Source organism: Saccopteryx bilineata, chromosome 9 (assembly GCF_036850765.1).
Source record: "Saccopteryx bilineata isolate mSacBil1 chromosome 9, mSacBil1_pri_phased_curated, whole genome shotgun sequence".
Classification (NCBI taxonomy): Eukaryota; Metazoa; Chordata; class Mammalia; order Chiroptera; family Emballonuridae; genus Saccopteryx; species Saccopteryx bilineata.
In genome coordinates this window covers 34233183-34253903 of record NC_089498.1, presented here as the reverse complement: position 1 = coordinate 34253903, position 20721 = coordinate 34233183, and the positions used below count along the sequence as shown (strand labels likewise).

The 20721-nt window shown below is 45.9% G+C and overlaps 1 protein-coding gene across 1 annotated transcript in view; it reads left to right on the top strand.

Annotated features, from left to right (window-relative positions):
- Window positions 1–2475, top strand: part of ZDHHC7 (zinc finger DHHC-type palmitoyltransferase 7) — a 32903-nt gene extending 30428 nt beyond the window's left edge. Inside the window, exon 8 of the mRNA XM_066242933.1 lies at window positions 397–2475. Coding sequence (XP_066099030.1) covers window positions 397–573 — 177 coding nt within the window. The 3' untranslated portion in view covers window positions 574–2475. The remainder of the gene's footprint in view (window positions 1–396) is intronic.
- The last annotated feature ends 18246 nt before the right edge of the window (window positions 2476–20721 follow it).

The window sequence follows — 20721 nt, the reverse complement described above, 5'->3', positions numbered from 1 at the left end:
GTCTCAGTTTCTAGGTGACTCAGCCCTGGAGCAGCTGAGTGAGTTGCAGGAATTGATCGCCTTCACACCTTTAAACTGTAGGCCGGGAGCAGACACCCAATAACTATTTGTAGTAAATGAGTTAGAGGCTGCGCCTGGCCTGGGCGACCATGCTCTTCTGCATCAGTGTGACTGCCTGGGCTGCCCAGCGGTCCAGTGTTGGTCTGGCCCGTCGGCTGCAGCCTGGCTCTGTGCTGGGAGAGGCTGTGGGGGAGGGCGCCCGGGAGGTTTGCCCACACTCCACCTGAACACCTTGTTCTCAGAGGCGGTGGATGGTCAGGTTTTTCCCGTGCGGCCTCACCTGCATGTGTCGGGGTTTCCGGCGCTGCTGCCATTTGCTGTTCTTTCTGCCTCCAGGAGATTGAGAGACTGAAAAGTGAGAAGCCGACCTGGGAGCGGAGGCTACGGTGGGAAGGGATGAAGTCTGTCTTTGGGGGCCCCCCCTCGCTCCTGTGGATGAATCCCTTCGTTGGCTTCCGATTTAGGCAACTGCAAACGAGACCCAGAAAAGGAAGCCCAGAGTTCTCCGTTTGAGGTCCCTGTCATTGTGCTGGAACTTAACGGACTTGATTTATTTATTTGGGGTCTGAAAGGGTATCAGTAGCTCATCTGTGACCAATAGGGCAAGTGGAACCTACACAAACCAGTTGCTTGCAGCAAGCAGAATTTTATATATTTACATATTTACAGTCACAGATGGCAGATTTTCCAAAACAGTAACTGGATGATGTTCTCATCAGTTTTCACTGTACAACTAATGAAGGGATGTGGCCACACAAAGAAGCCAAATGTCATTATCTTCCTGCACAGTTAGGATTTTTGTTAAGAGTACATTGCATTTCCTGAGAAGCTGTGTGATATTACATGGGTTATTAATTAAAATCCTGTGTGCTTGAGCTGCTTTTTTCAATCATGAAGAAAAAGTCAATCCAGTGAATGAGAATTCTCCGATGAGTGGTTTCAGGGAGTTCCTGTTGGCCCTGTGATTCATTAGTGCACGCCCTTGATCAAGAAGGGACATTTGCACAGAAGTACATTTTAGTCTCCATTAGCTCGGACACTTTGCACTGAATTTGCAAAAGATCTGTGCACTGAACAGTGAAGGTGGCTTCAGGTACACTCCCACTGCCCCAGAAGAGGCATCGACCCTGCAGCAAGTCTGCGCGCGTGTCTGTGTCTGTGTGTGTGCGCGTGCATGTGTGTTTTAAAACTGCCAGTGTTGTTTCGTTGATGGAACATTTAACGGCTGTGTGCAGCAAACAAGCTATTTTTTAGAAACCAACGTTTCAGGGAAGTGGGGAGAGCTGCCCCGGGATCCTCCTCCCATGGGGTTCACTATGAATGTATCACAAACTGGAGAATATCTTGATCCAAAGAACAATCATTCCTCTGTGGTCCCTTGTTGCCCTCCTGTTTTCATTTTATCTTAAAAACCTGGAGTGTGTGAGGGCTTTGGAACTGTTTTTTTGTTGTCGTTCCAGCCAAATGAGCAGTGTGTACGCGGCACCTCAGTAAGAGAGCATGTGATGGCAGCCTTCTCCTTGTGTGGCACAGTGGCCGCGTGGGGGAGGGCAGGCCCAGCCGCGGTAAGACCCAGAGAGAGAGACAGGTGCTGGTCCCTGGGCACCACTGAGAAGGTGAGGGGACCACAAGGCCACGAGCCCCAGACTCTGCAGAGAATATTCAGGATGGCAACAGCTTGTTTTTCTTTTTCTTTTCATCATGTTTGTTTGTTTCTCTACCCATGTCACCAGCAGTAAAATGGGACCCTTGGTGCAGAGCTTAAAATTATGCCAGAAAGCAAACAGCTCCCCTCCTGGGGGACTCGCCTTAAACTTGCCAGGTCTGTACATGCTTTGTGGGACTCGCGGGGGAGCCCTCTGCGACAGTCCGAGGGTCTCCTGTTAGCCTGCCTCCCACGTAGAGAAGAATTTATGTTTCCCTCCTAGTCTTCATCTGTGAGCCGATCTGCTTTTGTTTTTCATTCCGTACCCTTTTCTAATCAGGGCTTCTACCACTGCTGATGCAAAACCACAAAGGGACCTACTCGAGACACAATCACAGCCAAGTGAACAAAGCTGTAGGGTGTTTGTGAAACGGGCTAAAGCACTGCAGAAATGGGTGAGCTATTAGGGGGTGAACTGTCACAGCCAGAGGGACAGAACATGCCTCGTGGTGATCCGGAGATGCGTTTCTGGAGATTGTTTTGCATATTCATTTGCACATCTGTTGTCTAGGTTGGATGTGTGTATTGGGCTTCAATGTGAGGCTTTTAATATGTATATCCTGTTTATCAATAAAAAAAATTTATTAAAGTGGTTGAATCCTGTGAGACTTGGCAAGTGTGTGCAAATCAAGTATACTTGACTTTTCAACCTCTTCTTTCAATGTAACTTTTATATGAAATAAAGTCTCCTGTTGACAGTTCTCAGACAATTGATTATGTGGCACAGTTCTTGGTGGATTGTCGTGTATTTAGTGGCCTGACTTTTCCTTGGCTTATTGACACCAGCTCCCCGGGCTGTGATAGTCACTCGTGTACTGTTTCCACTGCTCTAGACACTTCAGTGCCCATGAAAAGTGACAGGCTTTCAAATATTACTCAAACAAACTTGGTTTGCTTTATCCACATTTAATATTTTACTCTTCGGTTGACAGATATTGTCGTGGAGACAATGATTACTTGGAGACCAGATGAAATGCACTGAGGGGGCCAGGGGGAGTCAACAGTCCGGGTCAGAAGACCAAAGGACTGAGGCCCTGTCCCCAGCCTTACTCAGATATTAGCAAGTACAAATAACTCAAAGAAGCAAAGAGAAGTTTTCAGGGGGTGAAATAAAGGACAAGGAACATGCTGACTCCTAATCTCTGATCGAAGAGCCTAAACATTTTTGTTGTTGTTGCTGAATCTTATCTTGCTGTTTCACTGTTTCCAGTACGGGTCAGAGAGGCCCCGGACCCTCGTCCACACAGGGCTTTCGCCCTAGGGTGCCCAGCTGTCTCTAGTTGTTATCCTAACTGCGTGTTATCATAGCATGTTTCCACAAAACGTCATTTTCCTTAGCTTTATCCTAAACATTCCTGCCAAGTTTTTAGTGCTCTCTGGAATAAAAATAATTTTTAAAAATATCTCTCTTCAATCCAGAAACTCAGCTTCCTACAATTTCATTCAACAAATTTATCTAATATTTGTTCTTGAGGGACCCAAAGATGAGTGAAGAGGGTGACCATGCCCGCATACTGCTGCGCAGGGAAGATAGGCAGCTTTACAAATGGCCAACTGTGCGCCCACAGGGTGCCACACACACTTTCCCATGAGACCCTTCTCGCCCTGCAGACATGCAGACACACAAAGGAGCCTGGACACAGATACATGTCCCTGAGCCTGGACACCAGGCCAGCAGCTACTCTCATTCTTGTCTCATCCTTGTGTTTATGGTTCTGCAGAATTTTGCTGTGATGTCATTTATATTCCTTCTATTAGGATGTTACACAGGCTCAGTGTCAAGAAGTACGACATTTGCCTTAAAACAGAAAATGAAAATATTACCCAAATAGGAAGTTGGATAAATCTTTTCTTCCATTATATATGATTTTGGTTTGGTTGCCTAAGCAGAGAAAAAATATCCTTAAGGACAGCCTGGGAAATGCGTAGGAATGCGGATGTCCATAGAATTCACACTGATTCCGAAGTAGTACTCAGCCTGACCTGTGGTGGCACAGTGGGTAGAGCATTGACCTGGAACGCTGAGGTGTCTGGCTTGAAACCCCTGGTCAAGGCACGAAGGAGAAGCAACTACAAGTTGGTGCTTCTGTTCCTCCCCCCTCTCTGTGTCTCTCCTCTCTAAAAAATTAGTAAATAAAATCTAAAAAACAAACAAAAAACAAAGCATTCAGGTGCCTAAGCAAAATGGTAAACTACCTGCAATATTGACTGAGGATCAGCTATAAAACCCTATTGCTCTTTATCCATCCATTTGATATGTATTTTTTTTTTGACAGGGAGAGAGACAGAGAGAGGGCCAGATAGGGACAGACAGGAACGGAGAGAGATGAGAAGCATCAATTCTTCGTTGCGGCACCTTAGTTGTTCATTGATTGCTTTCTCATATGTGCCTTGATCAGGGGGCTAAATGAGTGACGCCTTGCTCAAGTCAGAGACCTTGGGCTTCAAGCCAGCGAACCTTTGGGCTCAAGCTAGTGACCATGGGGTCATGTCTATGATCCCATTTTAAGCCAGCAACCTTGGGGTTTCAAACCTGGGTCTTCAGCATCCCAGTCCGATGCCCTATCCAGTGGTAGTCAACCTAATCCCTACCGCCCACTAGTGGGCGTTTCAGCTTTCATGGTGGGCGGTAGCAGAGCAACCAAAGTATAAATAAAAAGGTAGATTTAACTATAGTAAGTTGTTTTATAAAGAGTTATTCTGCCAAACTTAGCGAAAATCCGACATAAAGTACTTGGTAAGTAATTATATATGTTTTAATTTGCTGTAACTCTGCTTTATAAATTTTATAAAGTAAAGTTACTTCCCTACTTTACAAATTACTGTGGAACGGTGGGCGGTTAGAAAATTTTACTGCTAACAGAGATACAAAAGTGGGCAGTAGGTATAAAAAGGTTGACTACCCCTGCTCTATCCACTGTGTCATCGCCTGGTGACAATCCGATTGATAACATTGGGAAACAGTTTGTTTTTCATTTTCTGTTGCATGAGGTTTTAGAACTGTTTCTCTATATTTCTGCATCACTGATTCCAAATCTGAAATCCGTTTTTTGGTGCATGCTCTAGTTTTTATGCAATTTTAATTTCTTTTTGTTACAGTTAATGGCATGCATTGGTTTTTATTTATTTATTTATTTTTAATCTTTTTTTTTCTTTTTTTCTTTATTCATTTTTAGAGAGGAGAGAGAGAGACAGAGAGAGAGAAGGGGGGAGGAGCTGGAAGCATCAACTCCCATATGTGCCTTGACCAGGCAAGCCCAGGGTTTCGAACCGCGACCTCAGCATTTCCAGGTCGACGCGTTATCCACTGTGCCACCACAGGTCAGGCTGCATTGGTTTTTCAATTGGAGTTAAAGGGCAGAGACTCTTGGATTGAACATAACCACAAGGCAATTAATGTTTACAAACATCACTTTTACATAATTGTAGTTGTTTTCAAATGTAAAAAATTATTATCTGATAAACACACCCTCTTACTTTGTTTTAAGATTGAATCATGGCTTCTTCTAGTAGGTATAAATGTAAGAATAGTCCTGACATCTGTTATATATGTGGCTGTTACACACTTCAATGTCAAAGGTGAAATATTGCATCATTTGTGACATGTACATATATTGCCTATTTTCAAGTTCCCCTTGGCAATCAGGACAAGAATTGGGCTCCTCATATTGTGTGTCATGATTATGAGGAAAGGCTTCGTGACTGAACAAAAGGAAAACGCAAAGGAATGCCTTTTGGTATTCCCATGGTTTGACGTGAACCTAAGGACCACAGCAGTGACTGTTATTTCTGTCTGATCCATACAAAGGGCATTGGCAAGAAAAAATGGCATAGGATTGCATATCCTAATATTCCTTCAGCAATACGACCTATCCCACACTCTGAGACTCCTGGTTCTAGTTTTCAATGGTGTTATTTCTTCTAAGGAAGAAGAAAATGAATATGGTGATCAAGTGTATTTTGATAAGATGCATGAGGAAATGGTTGTAGAATCTGAAGGGTCTTCTTCTGATGCCAAGCAGTCATTAACCCTTCAGCAGTTTAGCCAACCCAAATTGAATGACTTAGTAAGAGATTTGAGCTTATCAAAGAAAGCAGCTGAGTTATTAGCCTCCCGGCTTCAAGAAAAGAATGTACTTCACCGGTCAGCTAAAGTATCCCATTTCAGGAAGCGTGAACAAATTTTTGTGGACTTTTTTTCTGAAGACAAACACTTTGTTTACTGTCATGGTATCAGTGGTCTTCTCAGCCAGCTAGGTGTTACCACTTATAGTCCAACAGAATGGCGGCTATTTCTTGACAGCTCTAAATGGAGTCTGAAATGTGTTCTCCTACACAACGGTAATGTTTTTGCAGCAGTTCCAATTGGTTATTCAACTCATCTGTGAAAAGATTATAATGACATAAAAATTGTCCTCGACTTTCTGAAGTATGAGGAGCATTACTGGATCATTTGTGTGGATCTTAAAATGGTAAATTTCTCGCTAGGACAACAGAGAGGTTTCACGAAGTATCCTTGCTTTCTGTGTTTGTGGGACAGCCGAGCTCTGGAGAAACATTGGACACAGAAAGAGTGGCCAAAACATGAAGCTCTGGAAGTAGGAGTGAAAAATATTGTGAGTGAACTTGTAGTTAATCGAGACAGGATCATTTTCCCCCCACTTCACATCAAACTTGGCTTAATGATGCAGTTTGTTCAAGTTTTGAATAGAGAAAGTGAATGTTTTCAACATATTATTTCTGCTTTTCCTGCCTGTCTTTCAAGAAGATAAAAGCCAGGTGTATTTGATGGACCTCAAATTCGAACCCTCATATGTGACGAAGAATTTGCTGGGAAGATGAATAAGGAGGAGAAAGCAGCATGGCAGTCTTTTGTGGCAGTTACAAAGCAGAAAACTATGAACTTCTGGTTCAAAGGATCCTGTTGGCTTTCCACAACATTGGATGGGACATGAGCGTTAAGATTCACTTCCTGAACAGTCACCTTGATAAGTTTCCTGAAAATCTTGGAGCTGTTAGTGCTGAGCAGACTATTGCTGGAGCATCAAACGAGATTGTCCTCAACAAGTACACAAATGCAAGAGCTACAAATGCAAATTTTTGCCTGAATAGAATTTAAATAAGTTTTGCGCAAATTTTATGATTAAAATAAGTGTTTTAATATGTTCTATTTCAAAATTGTAGACAAGTTCTGATGCAATCATATCTTTTAGTTTATTCGTGTATTTACTGCATTACATAAATTATTATATTTTCACAAAGATAACACCCAAGAAGACATTCTACTTCATTACATTAAACTAATGTTGAAAATTTTACAATAAGATGAAAACCTAAAATCTTGAATTGCAAAAAACCTGTAGCTTACAGAGAAAAACTAATGTCAGATTTGAGATCAGCACACTTGAATTAGGTAAGAACAAGTGTTTTTGTGGATGCAACAAAAATTTTGTTCCCCAGTACAAAGACAGCTCCTAGACACAAAAAGAGAAGGGGTGATATGTGGCTGGTTCAGGTAGCAGAAAGCTGAGCCAGTGTTTGATCTGTAGAATGAATGAATGACTTGGTTGCCTTGTGGTGGAAAATGAGAAAACTACAGAAGAAGGTTCTGTGTACACATTTTCAATCCAAAGAACACATAATTTCTGAGTTCCTGATACCCCTGGATTCACTGCCTGCTGTCCCTTCCCCTCTCCACTCACCTGGTATGTTTACGTTTTGTTCATTATATAGTTTACACCATGACTTAATATTTTGTGCTAAACCAGATAGGGTCCTGTTTGTACTGTTTTTCTCTTTCCCAGAGATAAAGTGGTAGTTCCCACCTGGCCCCCAGCCCTCCGCGCCTGCTCCCACTGCCCTGGCTTCTCTAGTGCTCCTTGTCTTCCTGAGACGCTTGTGTTCAGTCTCTGGCTTCCTGGGTCTGTATCTTCCATATTCATCAACCAGTGCAATCCGTTCCCTAGCAGTTCCTTGGGGGATGCTATTCAAGTGTTTCAAGATACTGGCTTGTGCAAAAATGCCTTATTTACCCTCATGGTCACTGAGAGGATCCAAGTACTGGTTACTGTTTTATGTGATCTAGCTTTTTTTTTTTTTTTTTTAATCTCAGGAAGGCTTTAATATCTTTATTTTAAGTCCTAATTCCTCAGATTTGACAGTGATTTGCCTTGGTGGCCTGTGCCAATGAGTGGTGGCCCCTCTCCGTCTGAGACACATGCTTGTTGGTTCTGGTGATGTGCTGCGTTATGTCTTTGGGATGTCATCCTGTCTTACCTTTTTAACTCTTGCAGATTGCAAGCTGCATTGCCTAGACCAGCCCTCATCTTCTTTTATTGTCTTGTGTTTTCTGGAATACATCCTTGTCTTAGTCCTCCTGCTCTTCTACTGGATATGGAACACCATGGGGCCATGAAAAAGAAGGAAATACTACCTTTTGCAACAACATGGATGGACCTGGAAACTATTATGTTGAGTGAAATAAGCCATGCAGAGAAAGAAAATATCATATGACCTCACTCATTTGAGGAATCCAAGGAACAATGTGAACTGAGGAGTGGAATTGAACCTGAAGGGAAGGGGGGAGGGAGCTGTTGGGAAGGGGGTAAGGGAGATGTTGAGGGGAATACGGGGGAGGGCGGATGCGTTTGGGGAGACATGAGAATCTATGTAAACAATAAATAGAATTAATTTTAGCCCTGGCCGGTTGGCTCAGTGGTAGAGCATCGGCCTGGCGTGCAGGAGTCCCAGGTTTGATTCCCGGCCAGGGCACACAGGAGAAGCACCCATCTGCTTCTCCACCCCTCCCCCTCTCCTTCCTCTCTGTCTCTCTCTTCCCTTCCCACAGCCAAGGCTCCACTGGAGCAAAGTTTGCCCGGGTGCTGAGGATGGCTGCATGGCCTCTGCCTCAGGTGCTAGAATGGCTCTGATTGCAGCAGAGCGAGGCCCCAAGATGGGCGGAGCATCGCCCCCTGGTGGGTGTGCCGGGTGGATCCCGGTTGGGCGCATGCGGGAGTCTGACTGACTGCCTCCCCATTTCCAACTTCGGAAAAATACACACACAAAAAAAAATTAATTAAAAAAAAAAAGACTTTTTCCAGAGTAGTTTTAGATCCACGGCAAAATTAACTGGAAGGTACAGAGATCTTCCACATACCTTTGTGCCCACACGTGCACGGCCTCCCCCACTACCCGTGTCCTCAGCAGAGGGGTGCGTTTGTTACAGCTGCACCTACACTGACACATCATCACCCGACGTCCACGGTTTGCACTGTTCGTTCTTGGTGGTGTACATACATTCTGTGGGTTGGACACGTAGAATGACATGTATTGATCATAGTGGTTCAAACAGTGTTCTCACTGCCTCAAATTCCTCTGTGCTCTGCTTATTCATCCCCCCCCCCAACCTCCACTGGCAACCACTGACCTTTGTATTGTCTTCATAGTTTTGTCTTTTCCAGAATGTCACCGAGTTGGAATCACACAGATTGGCTTCTTCCATGTAGTAATAGGCCTTTAAGTTTCCTCCATGTCTTGTCATGGCTTGATACCTCATTTCTTCGCAGCACCGAATACTATTCCATTGTCTGGGTGTACCATGGTTTATCTATTCACCTACTGAAGACATCTTAGTTTCTTCCAAGTTTTGGCAATTAGGAATAAAGCTGCTGTATGTAGATTTTTGGGTGGATGTAAGTTTTCAACCCCTATGTATTCTGCTAATATTATAGTTTCACAATACCAGGTCTTCTAAATCTAATTAATTTTGAGTTGATATTTTTATGTGGTATAAGGTAAGAGTCCAATTTCATTAGTTTTCATGTTTATACTCAGTTTTCTCAACACCATTTATTGAAGATACTATCCTTTCCCCATTGTGTATATTTGGAACCCTTGTTGAAGATCACTTGGCCATATATGTGCATGGGTTTATTTCTGGGCTCTCTCTTCAGTTCCGTTGAGCTATATGTTGTCTTTATGCCAGTACCATACTGTTTTGATTACTGTAGCTGTGTAATATATTTTGAAATCAGAAGGGTGATGCCTCCAGCTTAATTCTTATTTCTCAAGACTGATTTGTCTATTCATGGTTTTTTGGGGTTTTTTTGCATTTTTCTGAAGCTGGAAACAGGGAGAGACAGTCAGACAGACTCCCGCATGCGCCCGACTGGGATCCACCCGGCACGCCCACCAGGGGGCGACGCTCTGCCCACCAGGGGGCGATGCTCTGCCCATCCTGGGCGTCGCCATGTTGCTACCAGAGCCACTCTAGCGCCTGAGGCAGAGGCCACAGAGCCATCCCCAGCGCCCAGGCCATTTTTGCTCCAATGGAGCCTTGGCTGCGGGAGGGGAAGAGAGAGACAGAGAGGAAGGCGCGGCGGAGGGGTGGAGAAGCAAATGGGCGCTTCTCCTGTGTGCCCTGGCCGGGAATCGAACCCCGGTCCTCCGCACGCTAGGCCGACGCTCTACCGCTGAGCCAACCGGCCAGGGCTATTCATGGTCTTTTGTGGTTCCACATAAATTTTAGAATTGTTATTTATTTATTTATTTATTTATTTTGTATTTTTCTGAAGCTGGAAACGGGGAGAGACAGACAGACTCCCGCATGCGCCGGACCAGGATCCACCTGGCACGCCCACCAGGGGGCGACGGTCTGCCCACCAGGGGGCGATGCTCTGCCCCTCCGGGGCATCGCTCTGTTGAGACCAGAGCCACTCTAGTGCCTGGGGCAGAGGCCAAGGAGCCATCCCCAGCGCCCGGGCCATCTTTGCTCCAATGGAGCCTCGGCTGCGGGAGGGGAAGAGAGAGACAGAGAGGAAGAAGAGGGGGAGGGGTGGAGAAGCAGATGGGCACTTCTCCTGTGTGCCCTGGCCGGGAATCAAACCCGGGACTTCTGCACGCCAGGCCTATGCTCTACCATTGAGCCAACCGGCCAGGGCAGAATTGTTATTTTTTATTTTTGTAAAAATTGCCATTGGGATTTTGAACCTATAGATAGATCTTGGTAGTATGGACATTTTAAGAATATTAAGTCTTCTAATACATGAACATGGGATGTCTTTTTATTTGTGTTTTCTTTAATTTCTTTAATCAATCATTTATAGTTTTTGGTATACAAATTTTTCACCTCCTTAGTTAAGTTTATTCCTAAGTATTTAGTTCTTTTTGGTGCTATTGTAAATAGGGTTGTTTTTCTTACTACTTTTCAGATAGTTTGTTCGTGTATAGAAATACAACTGATTTTTTTTTGCATGTTGAATCTGTGTTCTGTAACTTCACTGAATTTTAACAGTTTTTGGGTGGAGTCTTTTGGGTTTTTAATATATAAGATTATGTTGTCTGCAAACAGGGAAAATTTTATTTCTTCCTTTCTAATTTGCATGCCTTTTACTTCTTTTTCTTGGCTAATTACTCTGGTTAGGACTTCCACTACTGCGTGAAATACAAGTGGCAAGAGTGAGCATCCTTGTCTTGTTTCTGGTATTAGAGGGAAGTTCTCAGTTTTTTTACCATGAGTATGATATAACTGTGGGCTTTTCATATATGGTCTTTATTATGTTGAGGTACTTTTCTTCACTTCATATTTGTATTTAAATTCTAGTTGATAATTCAATATTTTCAGGTGTACAGCATAACGATTAGACATTTATATAACTTAGGAAGTGATCCCCCTGATAAATCTGGTACCCATCGGGCACCGTATGTATATAGTTATTACAGTAGTATTCACTATATTCCCTATGCTGTACTTTACATCCCTGTGACTCTTTGGTAACCGACAATTTGTACTTCTGTTGTACAATTGTTTCTTCTAGGCAGAGGAACTTTACTTCTATGCCTAGTTTATTGAGTGTTTTCATCATGAAATGGTGTTGAATGTTATCAAATACTTTTTCTGCATCTATTGAGACAACTATATGATTTTACCCTTTATATGGTCAATGTAGTGTATCACATTAATTGGGTTTCATTTGTTGAACCATCCTTGCATTCCAAGGACAAGAACTACTTGGTGTTTGATTCTTTTAATGTGCTGTTAGATTCAGTTTGCTAATATTTTGTTGAGATTTTTTTTTTGCATCATTATTCATCAGGGATTTTTGCCTGTAGTTTTCTTTTCTTGTGGTGGTTTTGTCTGGTATCAAGGTAATACTGGCCTTATCAAAGGCCTTTGGAATTGTTTCCTCCTCTTCAGTTTTTGAAAGAGCTTGAGAAGGACTGCTATCAATTCTTACCTAAATGGTTGGTAGAACTTACGAGGGAAGCCATCTGGTCCTGGTGAGAAGTTCTACCAAATAGGCATGTTTCCAAGCCTGCTATAGGACAAATAAACCCCTCAGAGCTTTATAGACAAGGACCCCCAAAACACTGGCATGCTCACAGGTCTGAAGAAAACTGGGTCCCTACACATTTTCCAAGTAACATAAACATAGCAACTCCAAGTAAGATGAAACAATTGCAAAAAAAAGGGATGACATAAATTTCATTCCATGTAAGGAGTGAAAATTGCTACTGTTCACTGCCCTCTCCCTTCTCGTGTTTTGTGGTCATGTCTCTCTTGACCACGTTGGGCAACAGATACTTTGCTATATAAACGTGACTTTCTTTCAGTGCTGGAACAGTTCCAAAGAAACTTGACTTTAAAGGCCGACTGGACACGAGATGGGAACAGCTCTTAAATTTACCTGCGTCCCTAAAGCCCCTCAGACTTTTCTAAACAGTAGCCCCCCCCCCAGAGGGAAACCCACAAAGATGAATGCCTGGCAAGGCCCTGTTTTCATAAGGATACCACCATTTTGCACGCTCTGAACTGTAATGTACACACACATTCCCTGGCGTATTGATGAGATCTGATTCCGATTCGGTAAGTCTGGGGTATGGCCGAAGATTCTACATCTCTAACCAACTCCTGATGATGCTGTGGCTGCTGGTCCCCAGACGACACTCCGAGTAGCAAAGTCTAAACAGCGGCCAGTGCAGGAAGAGTTGATTAACCTATCGTAGCTACTCAGTGCAAGTGTTAAGAAACCCTTTAGCGACGCTGAACTATACTTGGATAATTGGAGAACATAATCCTCATACACCAATGTCAAGATTATACACATGTATGTACGCACATCTATATAAAATCAGAACAGGCCTGACCGGTGGTAGTACAGCGGATAGAGCATTGACCTCGGACTCTGAGGATCCAGGTTTGAAACCCTGAGGTCACTGGCTTGAGTTCAGGCTCACCAGCTTGAGCACAGGGTCATCGGCTTGAGTGTGGGATCATCTACATGATTCCATGGTCACTGGCTTGAGCCCAACGGTCACTGGCTTGAAGTCCAAGATCACTGGCTTGAGCCCAAGGTCTCTGGCTCGGCTGGAGCCCCCACCCTCAGCCCACCCCCACCCCCTGTCAAGCCATGTATGAGAAGCAGTCCGTGAACAACTTAGGTGATGCAAGTACGAGTTGATGCTTCTCATCTCTTTCTCCCCCCCCCCCCTTCAAGCAAATAAATAAATAATAAAGAACAAAATCAGAACCAGGAGGAAAAATATGGAAATGAAAGCATTTGAGCCCTGGCCGGTTGGCTCAGTGGTAGAGCGTCAGCCTGGCGTGCAGGAGTCCTGGGTTCGATTCCTGGCCAGGACACACAGGAGAAGCGCCCATCTGCTCTCCACCCCTCCCCCTTTCCTTCCTCTCTGTCTCTCTCTTCCCCTCCCGCAGCCAAGGCTCCACTGGAGCAAGGTTGGCCCGGGCGCTGGGGATGGCTCTGTGGCCTCTGCCTCAGACGCTAGAATGGCTCTGGTTGCAACAGAGCAACGCCCCAGATGGGCAGAGCATCGCCCCCTGGTGGGCATGCCGGGTGGTTCCGGTCGGGCGCATGCGGGAGTCTGTCTGACTGCCTCCCCGTTCCCAACTTCAGAAAAATACAAAAAATTAAAAAAAAAAAAGCATTTGGATTTATTGCGGTAACTAGCCTTTCAGAGAATTTCCATTTTAGAGTCATTGTGTGTGTTTGTGGAATAAACAATTATTAAAAAATACATGATCCAGAAAGTAAGCTGATGAGCTGAAATGTTCACAATCTACTCTAAAAAGGACCTTTTAGAACTTGCTCATTTTGAGAACCATTTATGGCTTCATGAGGAAAGCCTGGAAGTTGATATGATTCTTCATGTAGGAAGTGTGGCTAGGGAAAAAGCAGCTCTTACAATTACTTACTGGTCAGTGGAGGCTGGTCCCCTTCAGTGGTGTCATTTGGGGGGTAAGAATGGTTTTCCTGCAGAGCCAGTGACCCGACTGCTCTCAGACTTGGTGGCGGCACTACGCATGCGCAGTGCTAGCCTCCATCAAGGGATGACTCGTGACTGTTTCCCAAGCCCAGCCATACGGAAGAGGGAAGTTGCCCAGCTCTGAACACAAGTCCCTCAAGTTGCAGGACTGTTTTAAGCACAAGAGGCATCATCAAATCAGCAAGGAGTTTCCTTTGGGGCCACTTTGAAGGGAACGTGGTCATTTGGGTACAGAAGCTCTGGCTTTTTGAAGACCCACAAGAGGGCGCACCAGCTCTAAATTGCTCTCTCCTGACAAGCGCCTAATGTGTAGACATGCCCACATGCATGAGTAAACAGAGGCTTGCGTGCATCAGCCAGCCCTCTGACAAGTGAGCTGGTTCACCATCACCTGGCCATAGGAGTTCCTTGTATTCCAAGAAAAGCTCCAAGTACAAGGTTAAATAATAAGGATGATTGCCGGGACACCATTTTGGCATTTCCAGTTTCCAAAGCACCTTCCTATGCCTGCCTGATCGGATCATATCTTCACTACACGCTTTGAGGAAGATAACAGTTAAGAGTGCATAGTAAGTCTGGCCTGACCTGTGGTGGCGCAGTGGATAAAGCGTCGACCTGGAAATGCTGAGGTCGCCGGGTCGAAACCCTGGGCTTGCCTGGTCAAGGCACATATGGGAGTTGATGCTCCCAGCTCCTCCCCCCTTTCTCTCTCTCTGTCTCTCCTCTCTCTCTCTCTCTCTCTCTCTCTCTCTCTCTCTGTCTCTCCCTCTCCTCTCTAAAATGAATTAAAAAAAAAAAAACTAAGGAAAAAAAAAACGAGTGCATAGTAAGTCCTCACCCAGCGTCATCATAGGTTCTTAGGAACTGCAACTTGAAGTGAAAAGCGACGTAACAAAACCATTTTACCCAGAGGCCTGCAATTTTACCCTGGTGTGCCGCAAGAATTTTAAAAACATACAATAACTATTTAGTCAGCGGCACTGACCTCTTTTCCCTGATTCTCAAAGAAAAAAATAACAGCCAATACAATAGCTGTCTGGTGTGAATGAATCAAAATTATATCTACATTTTTGTCAGGTTGGCAAAACTATATATTTCGGATATGCCGCAGAATTTTAGTCATTGGTCTATGTGTGCCGTGAGACGAGAAAGGTTGAAAACCACTGCCATGGGCTCTGATAAAACAAGAGTTAAGTTTGTATGGCGTATTCCTGATCACAACAATATCACCAAACTTCTGAATAAGGACCCAAAACACTTCTAATATCAACCATTGAAGTAAATGTGAACTAAACACTCATGTAATCAAGACGAGTGAAAGTAGTCAGATCATTCTTTTCCAACCCACTTATTCCAGTCCGGGGCCGGGTGGCTGGAGCCTTTGCCGGCAGCCAGGGCTCAAGGTGGGCCCCCGCCCTGGACAGAACGCCCTTCCGCCACAGGGCGCATGCACCCCCACGCTCACTCAGATGCTTACAATGGAGACATTCCGATTCATCTCACGTGCACATCTTTGGGATGTGGGAAGAAAAGGGTGTCCCCAGAGAAATGGAGAGAATGTGCACACTCTACCCTGACAGTGGCCGGGGCCCCCAATTTTTTTTTCTCATCAGTGTTATAATAACATTGAGAACTTGCTGTACCTATTTTATAGACCAAAAGACTAAGGCTTATCGAGGTTACATGAAGTGCCCAGCTTCCCACAGGTGGTAAAGAGGGAGAGTGCCACATAGACATTCTGGCGAGACTAAAAGTACTTTTTCTAATCTAGCTGCTTCTGTTTCTAGAATTTAATTACTGAGTTTAAAAACAGCAAAAGTAATAATAAAAGTCTGTCTGAACAAATAAAGAAGTCAAAAACAGTAAAACAAATTAAAACCTTTACTGGTTATTTTCAGTTCAGGGGTTTGAAGCGCTGAGGATACTGTATTGTAGACTGACTTCATCCTTGTTTCTGGGCAGACTCGTGTCTCCCATGGTACCTGAGCACTGCCTGTCAATTTCTCTGCCCCCCTACCCCCACCTCCACCCCAAGGGAGACCTTGTGTTGTATTTAGCACACATGCAAGTACTGGGCCCAACTCGGAATTTCTGGGCTTCCCTCTGATGTTCAAATTCTGACTTTTGCGGGCTTAGGATGTGTATAGCCACTGATTAACATTCCTGGGCTCAGAACAGACATATGCTTGACCTTTTTCCATGAACTTTAATGCAAATCCCAAGATGGATTAGCAGGGATATGCCCACCATGGTCTCTCCATGAAGGCCTGGGAGAACTAGCTGCTTAGGGCCCCTGGGGGATAGGAAGGGAAGTCAGGCCCTGAGGGACCAGGTGGTGACTGGGAGAGGTTGTTCAGGGACCCATAGCTGGTCCACAGCCATAATTTCATCTTTAACATTATCAACATCAGCTATTCCGTAATACAGTCATGTGCTACATGACATTTTGGTCAGCAACAGACTGCATATATGATGGTGGTCCCATAAGATTATAACAGAGCTGAAAAATTCCTATTGCCTATTGATGGCACAGCCATCATAACGTCATAGGAAAATGCATTACTCATGGGTTTGTGGTGCTGCTGGTGTAAACAGACCTACTACACAGCACATACCATTACAGTTATAGGCTATGTGTCATGTAGATCTGTATAAGTGCACACTATGATGTTTACAACAATGAAATCGCTGAAGAACGCATTTCTCAGAACATATCCCCATCATTAAGCCATTACATGGCTACATTACACATATCATGACTGTAATGACAATCTTATTAATAATAACTACAATATTAATAATAATGTGAGAAGCTGATCCAACTCACCTGGCATCCAGAAGCAGCTCACAGAACTCCAGGAGGATCAATTTCTGCTACTTCATGGACTTGCACATGTCACCGACGGTGGCCACACCTTCTTGGTGGCTAGGTCCCAGGCGGCATCGGGCTAGGTAAGAATTCTGTAGGGAGAGGAGAGTGGTGGGCCCTCAGCCTGGCATCTAATTAATGTCCACCAGAGGGCGCCCTGAGACAGCAAATGCTCACACTTGCTCAGCCACGAAAATTCCTCTACTGTTGACTCATCCAACCAATGAGTCCACAAATATTTACCAAACACCTACTGTGTGCAGGTGAGGCCTCTGCCCTCAGAGGACACAAATATAATAAATTAAATTACAATTAGGTACCGTGACACATGTTATAAGAGAACAGAGCAGTGAGGAGAGAGTTGACTATGAGTAAGGAATCTGGGAAGGGGGAAAAGAAGGGAGGGAAGGGGAGGGAAAGAGCTGTGTGAAGGCACGGGGGCGGGGAAGCGCTGGGAGAATTGCAGCATACTCAATATCGGCGATGAGGTTTAGTCTTTAACATCAAGGTGGATTGGAACTAGTTAAAACCAGGGAATGCCGGGGTTAGTTCAGGCTCAGAGAAGGCGCTAAGGGGTTAACAGGCACACACACACACACACTAAGGGTCACCAACCTGGTGGGGCAGAGACTCATCAGATTTCTTAAAGATGGGTCTATCCATCTCCCCCAAAGGTCAGGAGCAAAGCAGACCGATTTCTGAAGATCAGTGACTTCAAAGTGGGTGGGTTGTTAGGGGTCCTCAGTAGGAATGCTGAGGCCAGGGGGAGAGGTGTGACATCTGCTAGGGAAAGCCACCTGGCGGTGTAGGGGTAGAGATACAAGAGGCCAGGGCGGGTCTATGCATGGCCTTGCTCTGGCCTCGGCTGGGTGAGCCCAAGCCACCTGGGCCCTGGGGGACAGTTGCTTACTGGGTGGCCTTGCAGGCTGTCTGGCAAGGGGTCTGCTCAGAAAGCGTGGCGACCAGGTGCGCTCAGTGAGGGCTGCTCTGCGGGCACGTTTGGCTGTCAGGCTGAGCAGCCATGAGATATTATTGTTGAAAGACCCAGACAGACGTGGCTACAGTTTTCCTCCCTGCCACCTCCCAGCTGTATGACCTGGGACAAGCCTCTTCACCTCTCTGTGCCTCAGTTTCCTTATCTGTCAAATGGCACGATAATAGCTCCTGCCTCGTGCAGCCGTTTGGAAGGATTAGAAAGAACAAACCATAAAGGACTGACCGGGATGCCTGGCACATACGAGGCACTCAAGAAACGGTAGTGACTATTATGGTCTGGGCCGGTGAGGGGCTCGGCAGCCGAGGCCAGACTCAGGCAGACCCGCTGCGCAGCGGGCCGCTGGCCTCCTTGTCCATCCTGTCTGCTCCTCTTGGGGTTTTTCTGGGATAACACAGTGTTCTCAGTTAAGATGGTCTTGCAGGATTTAAAAAAAAAAACAAACAAATAAAAACTTAACCAACTAAATAAAACCAAATCCATTTATAACAAAGTCCCACCAGGACAAACATTTGCAATCCTCCCCCCCCCCCCCCCCCAAAAGCATTTCTCCATGGAGAGAGGCCTGTGGAATTTGAAAAGGTTGCAGCTCGTGTCTTCAAAAACCACCAGGCTCTCGGTGTTTGCCTGGGCCTTCCTCGTCACTGAGAGGTACTTTTCCATCTGTCCTCCTGTCCCCAGCCAAGCCCAGAGAGGAGGGGGTGGCCGGACAGGCGCTTGGATGCTCTGTCCTCGGTCACCGTGGGCAGAGGCTGCAGCTGGTGGCTGTGACCTGGACCTGGCCACCATGGATTTGGTAAAACGCCTACAGTCAGTCCCTCACTCCTACAGCTCAGACTCCACGTAGGACAGCAGCCACGGCCTCTCGGGGCCCCGACTCTCACCTGGCCAAGCTTCCCGGACCTGACATGTCCACTCCCCTAAGTGCACTCACCCAGGATGTCATCTGAGTTGTGTGTGCTTTTAAAAAAATAATATATTGAGGCAAACTTCACATAGCCTAAAACTAGCCATTTTAACAATTCTGTGGCATTTAATGCATTTACAGTGCTGTGCACCCACCTCCTTTTTCTAGTCCCATCATTCCCCGGGAAGCCTGGGCCCATTCCAGTCACCTCCCATCCCCTCTGACAGTGGGAGGAGAGAGGCTGGAACAAGAGCCCTGAAGAAGACCCCCCCTACTAGATCCTCCCCAAGCTGGGGACTAGCCCCCACCTCCTATTCCTGCTCTTCCCGAGGCTGGGGGCTGCTATGCTGGTCTGCTCACAAAATTCGAGGTGCAGTTTAACCTCTCTCACCTCTCTCGGGGGTAGAAAAGTGCACGTTCCCTGAAGGGAAAGCTCTGAAGATGTTAGAGGGGCTTCAGTTCAAAGGAGGGACATGATGGAAGGAGAAGGCAGTTAGTAGCTAGACAGTGACCCCCACCCAGAATACATTTATGTCATCCCCCCAACCCATTAAAGCGTACCTCGTCTTCGCCCAGCCTCCTCCCCCCCCCCCGCCTTCCAGAGTCCCCCATTCTCCAGACTGATTCCACATTTGAGGCAGAGCTGGGGACAGGGAGCTGGAAAGAGCACCTTCAGAGGCAGGGGGCACAGGGGAGAATCTAGATTCTGGACGAGGCCACGAGGAAACAAGCAAAACTGGAGAGAGGAAGCCCATTCTCATGACAAAAGCAAAGCTGAAGTGAGAAGAGGGGGCAAGAGGCAAAATGAAATGAGAGCTGGATTCGGGCTGAGGGCTGGGGTGGACGTGTGAGGGGTCTGGAGTCACGGCGGGGCCACGGGACCACGAGGGGCCGGCAGGAGGGGAAGCAGGGTTTTGAGAAACATAATTGTGGATTAAGGAGTGGGTCCCTTTCAATAATTTAGAGAAATGCAAGTAAGGATCCAAATTCCTTCCTGTCCCTTTTTGGTGGATGGACTGAAGTTCTGCACGACGGCCTCTCCACCGGGCTGTCGGAGCTCCCGCTCACCGTAGGGCTCCCTGCGCAAAGCCCTTTCCACAACGAGGAAGTAACTTAATCCTCGTTACAACTCAGAGAGGTTGGGCTGTCGTTGCCCCACATCAAAGATGAGGAAACTGAGGTACAAAGAGGTCGTGTGAGTTGCCGAAGTCCAGAGCCAGCCAGGGGCCAAGCCAGGACACACCCGGTGTTTTCCCGACTACGAATCCCAGCCCCCACTCTCCACCCAGCTCTGCCCCCTGGGGAAGGATCCTGTAACACTGAATCGTCTCTTTTTCAGAGTTTAATATTTTGGACCAAATCTGAGTGAGGTCTGCTATTTCCTCCGTTTGGCCTGACCTCAGGGCACCGCTGCCTGGTCCCTGGCAAGAGCCCTCTGCTGGCGGCAAGTGGCCGGTGGCCAGGCTGCTCTGGGCGCGATTCAGTGGAAGCTCAGATAACTCAATAAAAACTCTTATTTACCTTTGGGGTCAAAACACACAGAGGACACTTTACAGATGTTGTAGATAGATGATGATGCCTGCTGTTGGCATCGATGGGGGGGATGGGCACCCCCAGGCTGCGTTATTGGAAGTTTAAATCTGCACAACTTTCTGGAAAGCAGTTTGGCACCATGAATCACAAGTGTTCAAAATGCAAAGCCTTTGACTCAGCAGCTCCACCTCTAGGAACACAGCCCATGGAAATAATCCTGCACCACACAATTGTTCTCACTCCCACATCAGCTGACCCTAGACCAAGGCTCCCTCACGGTCCACAGAGCTCACGTTGGATAGCTCAGTGAGAGCAATTGTCCCTCCCTGATCTGATTTTGTTTCCCCCCCAAATGGGAGAGCATTTTGGCT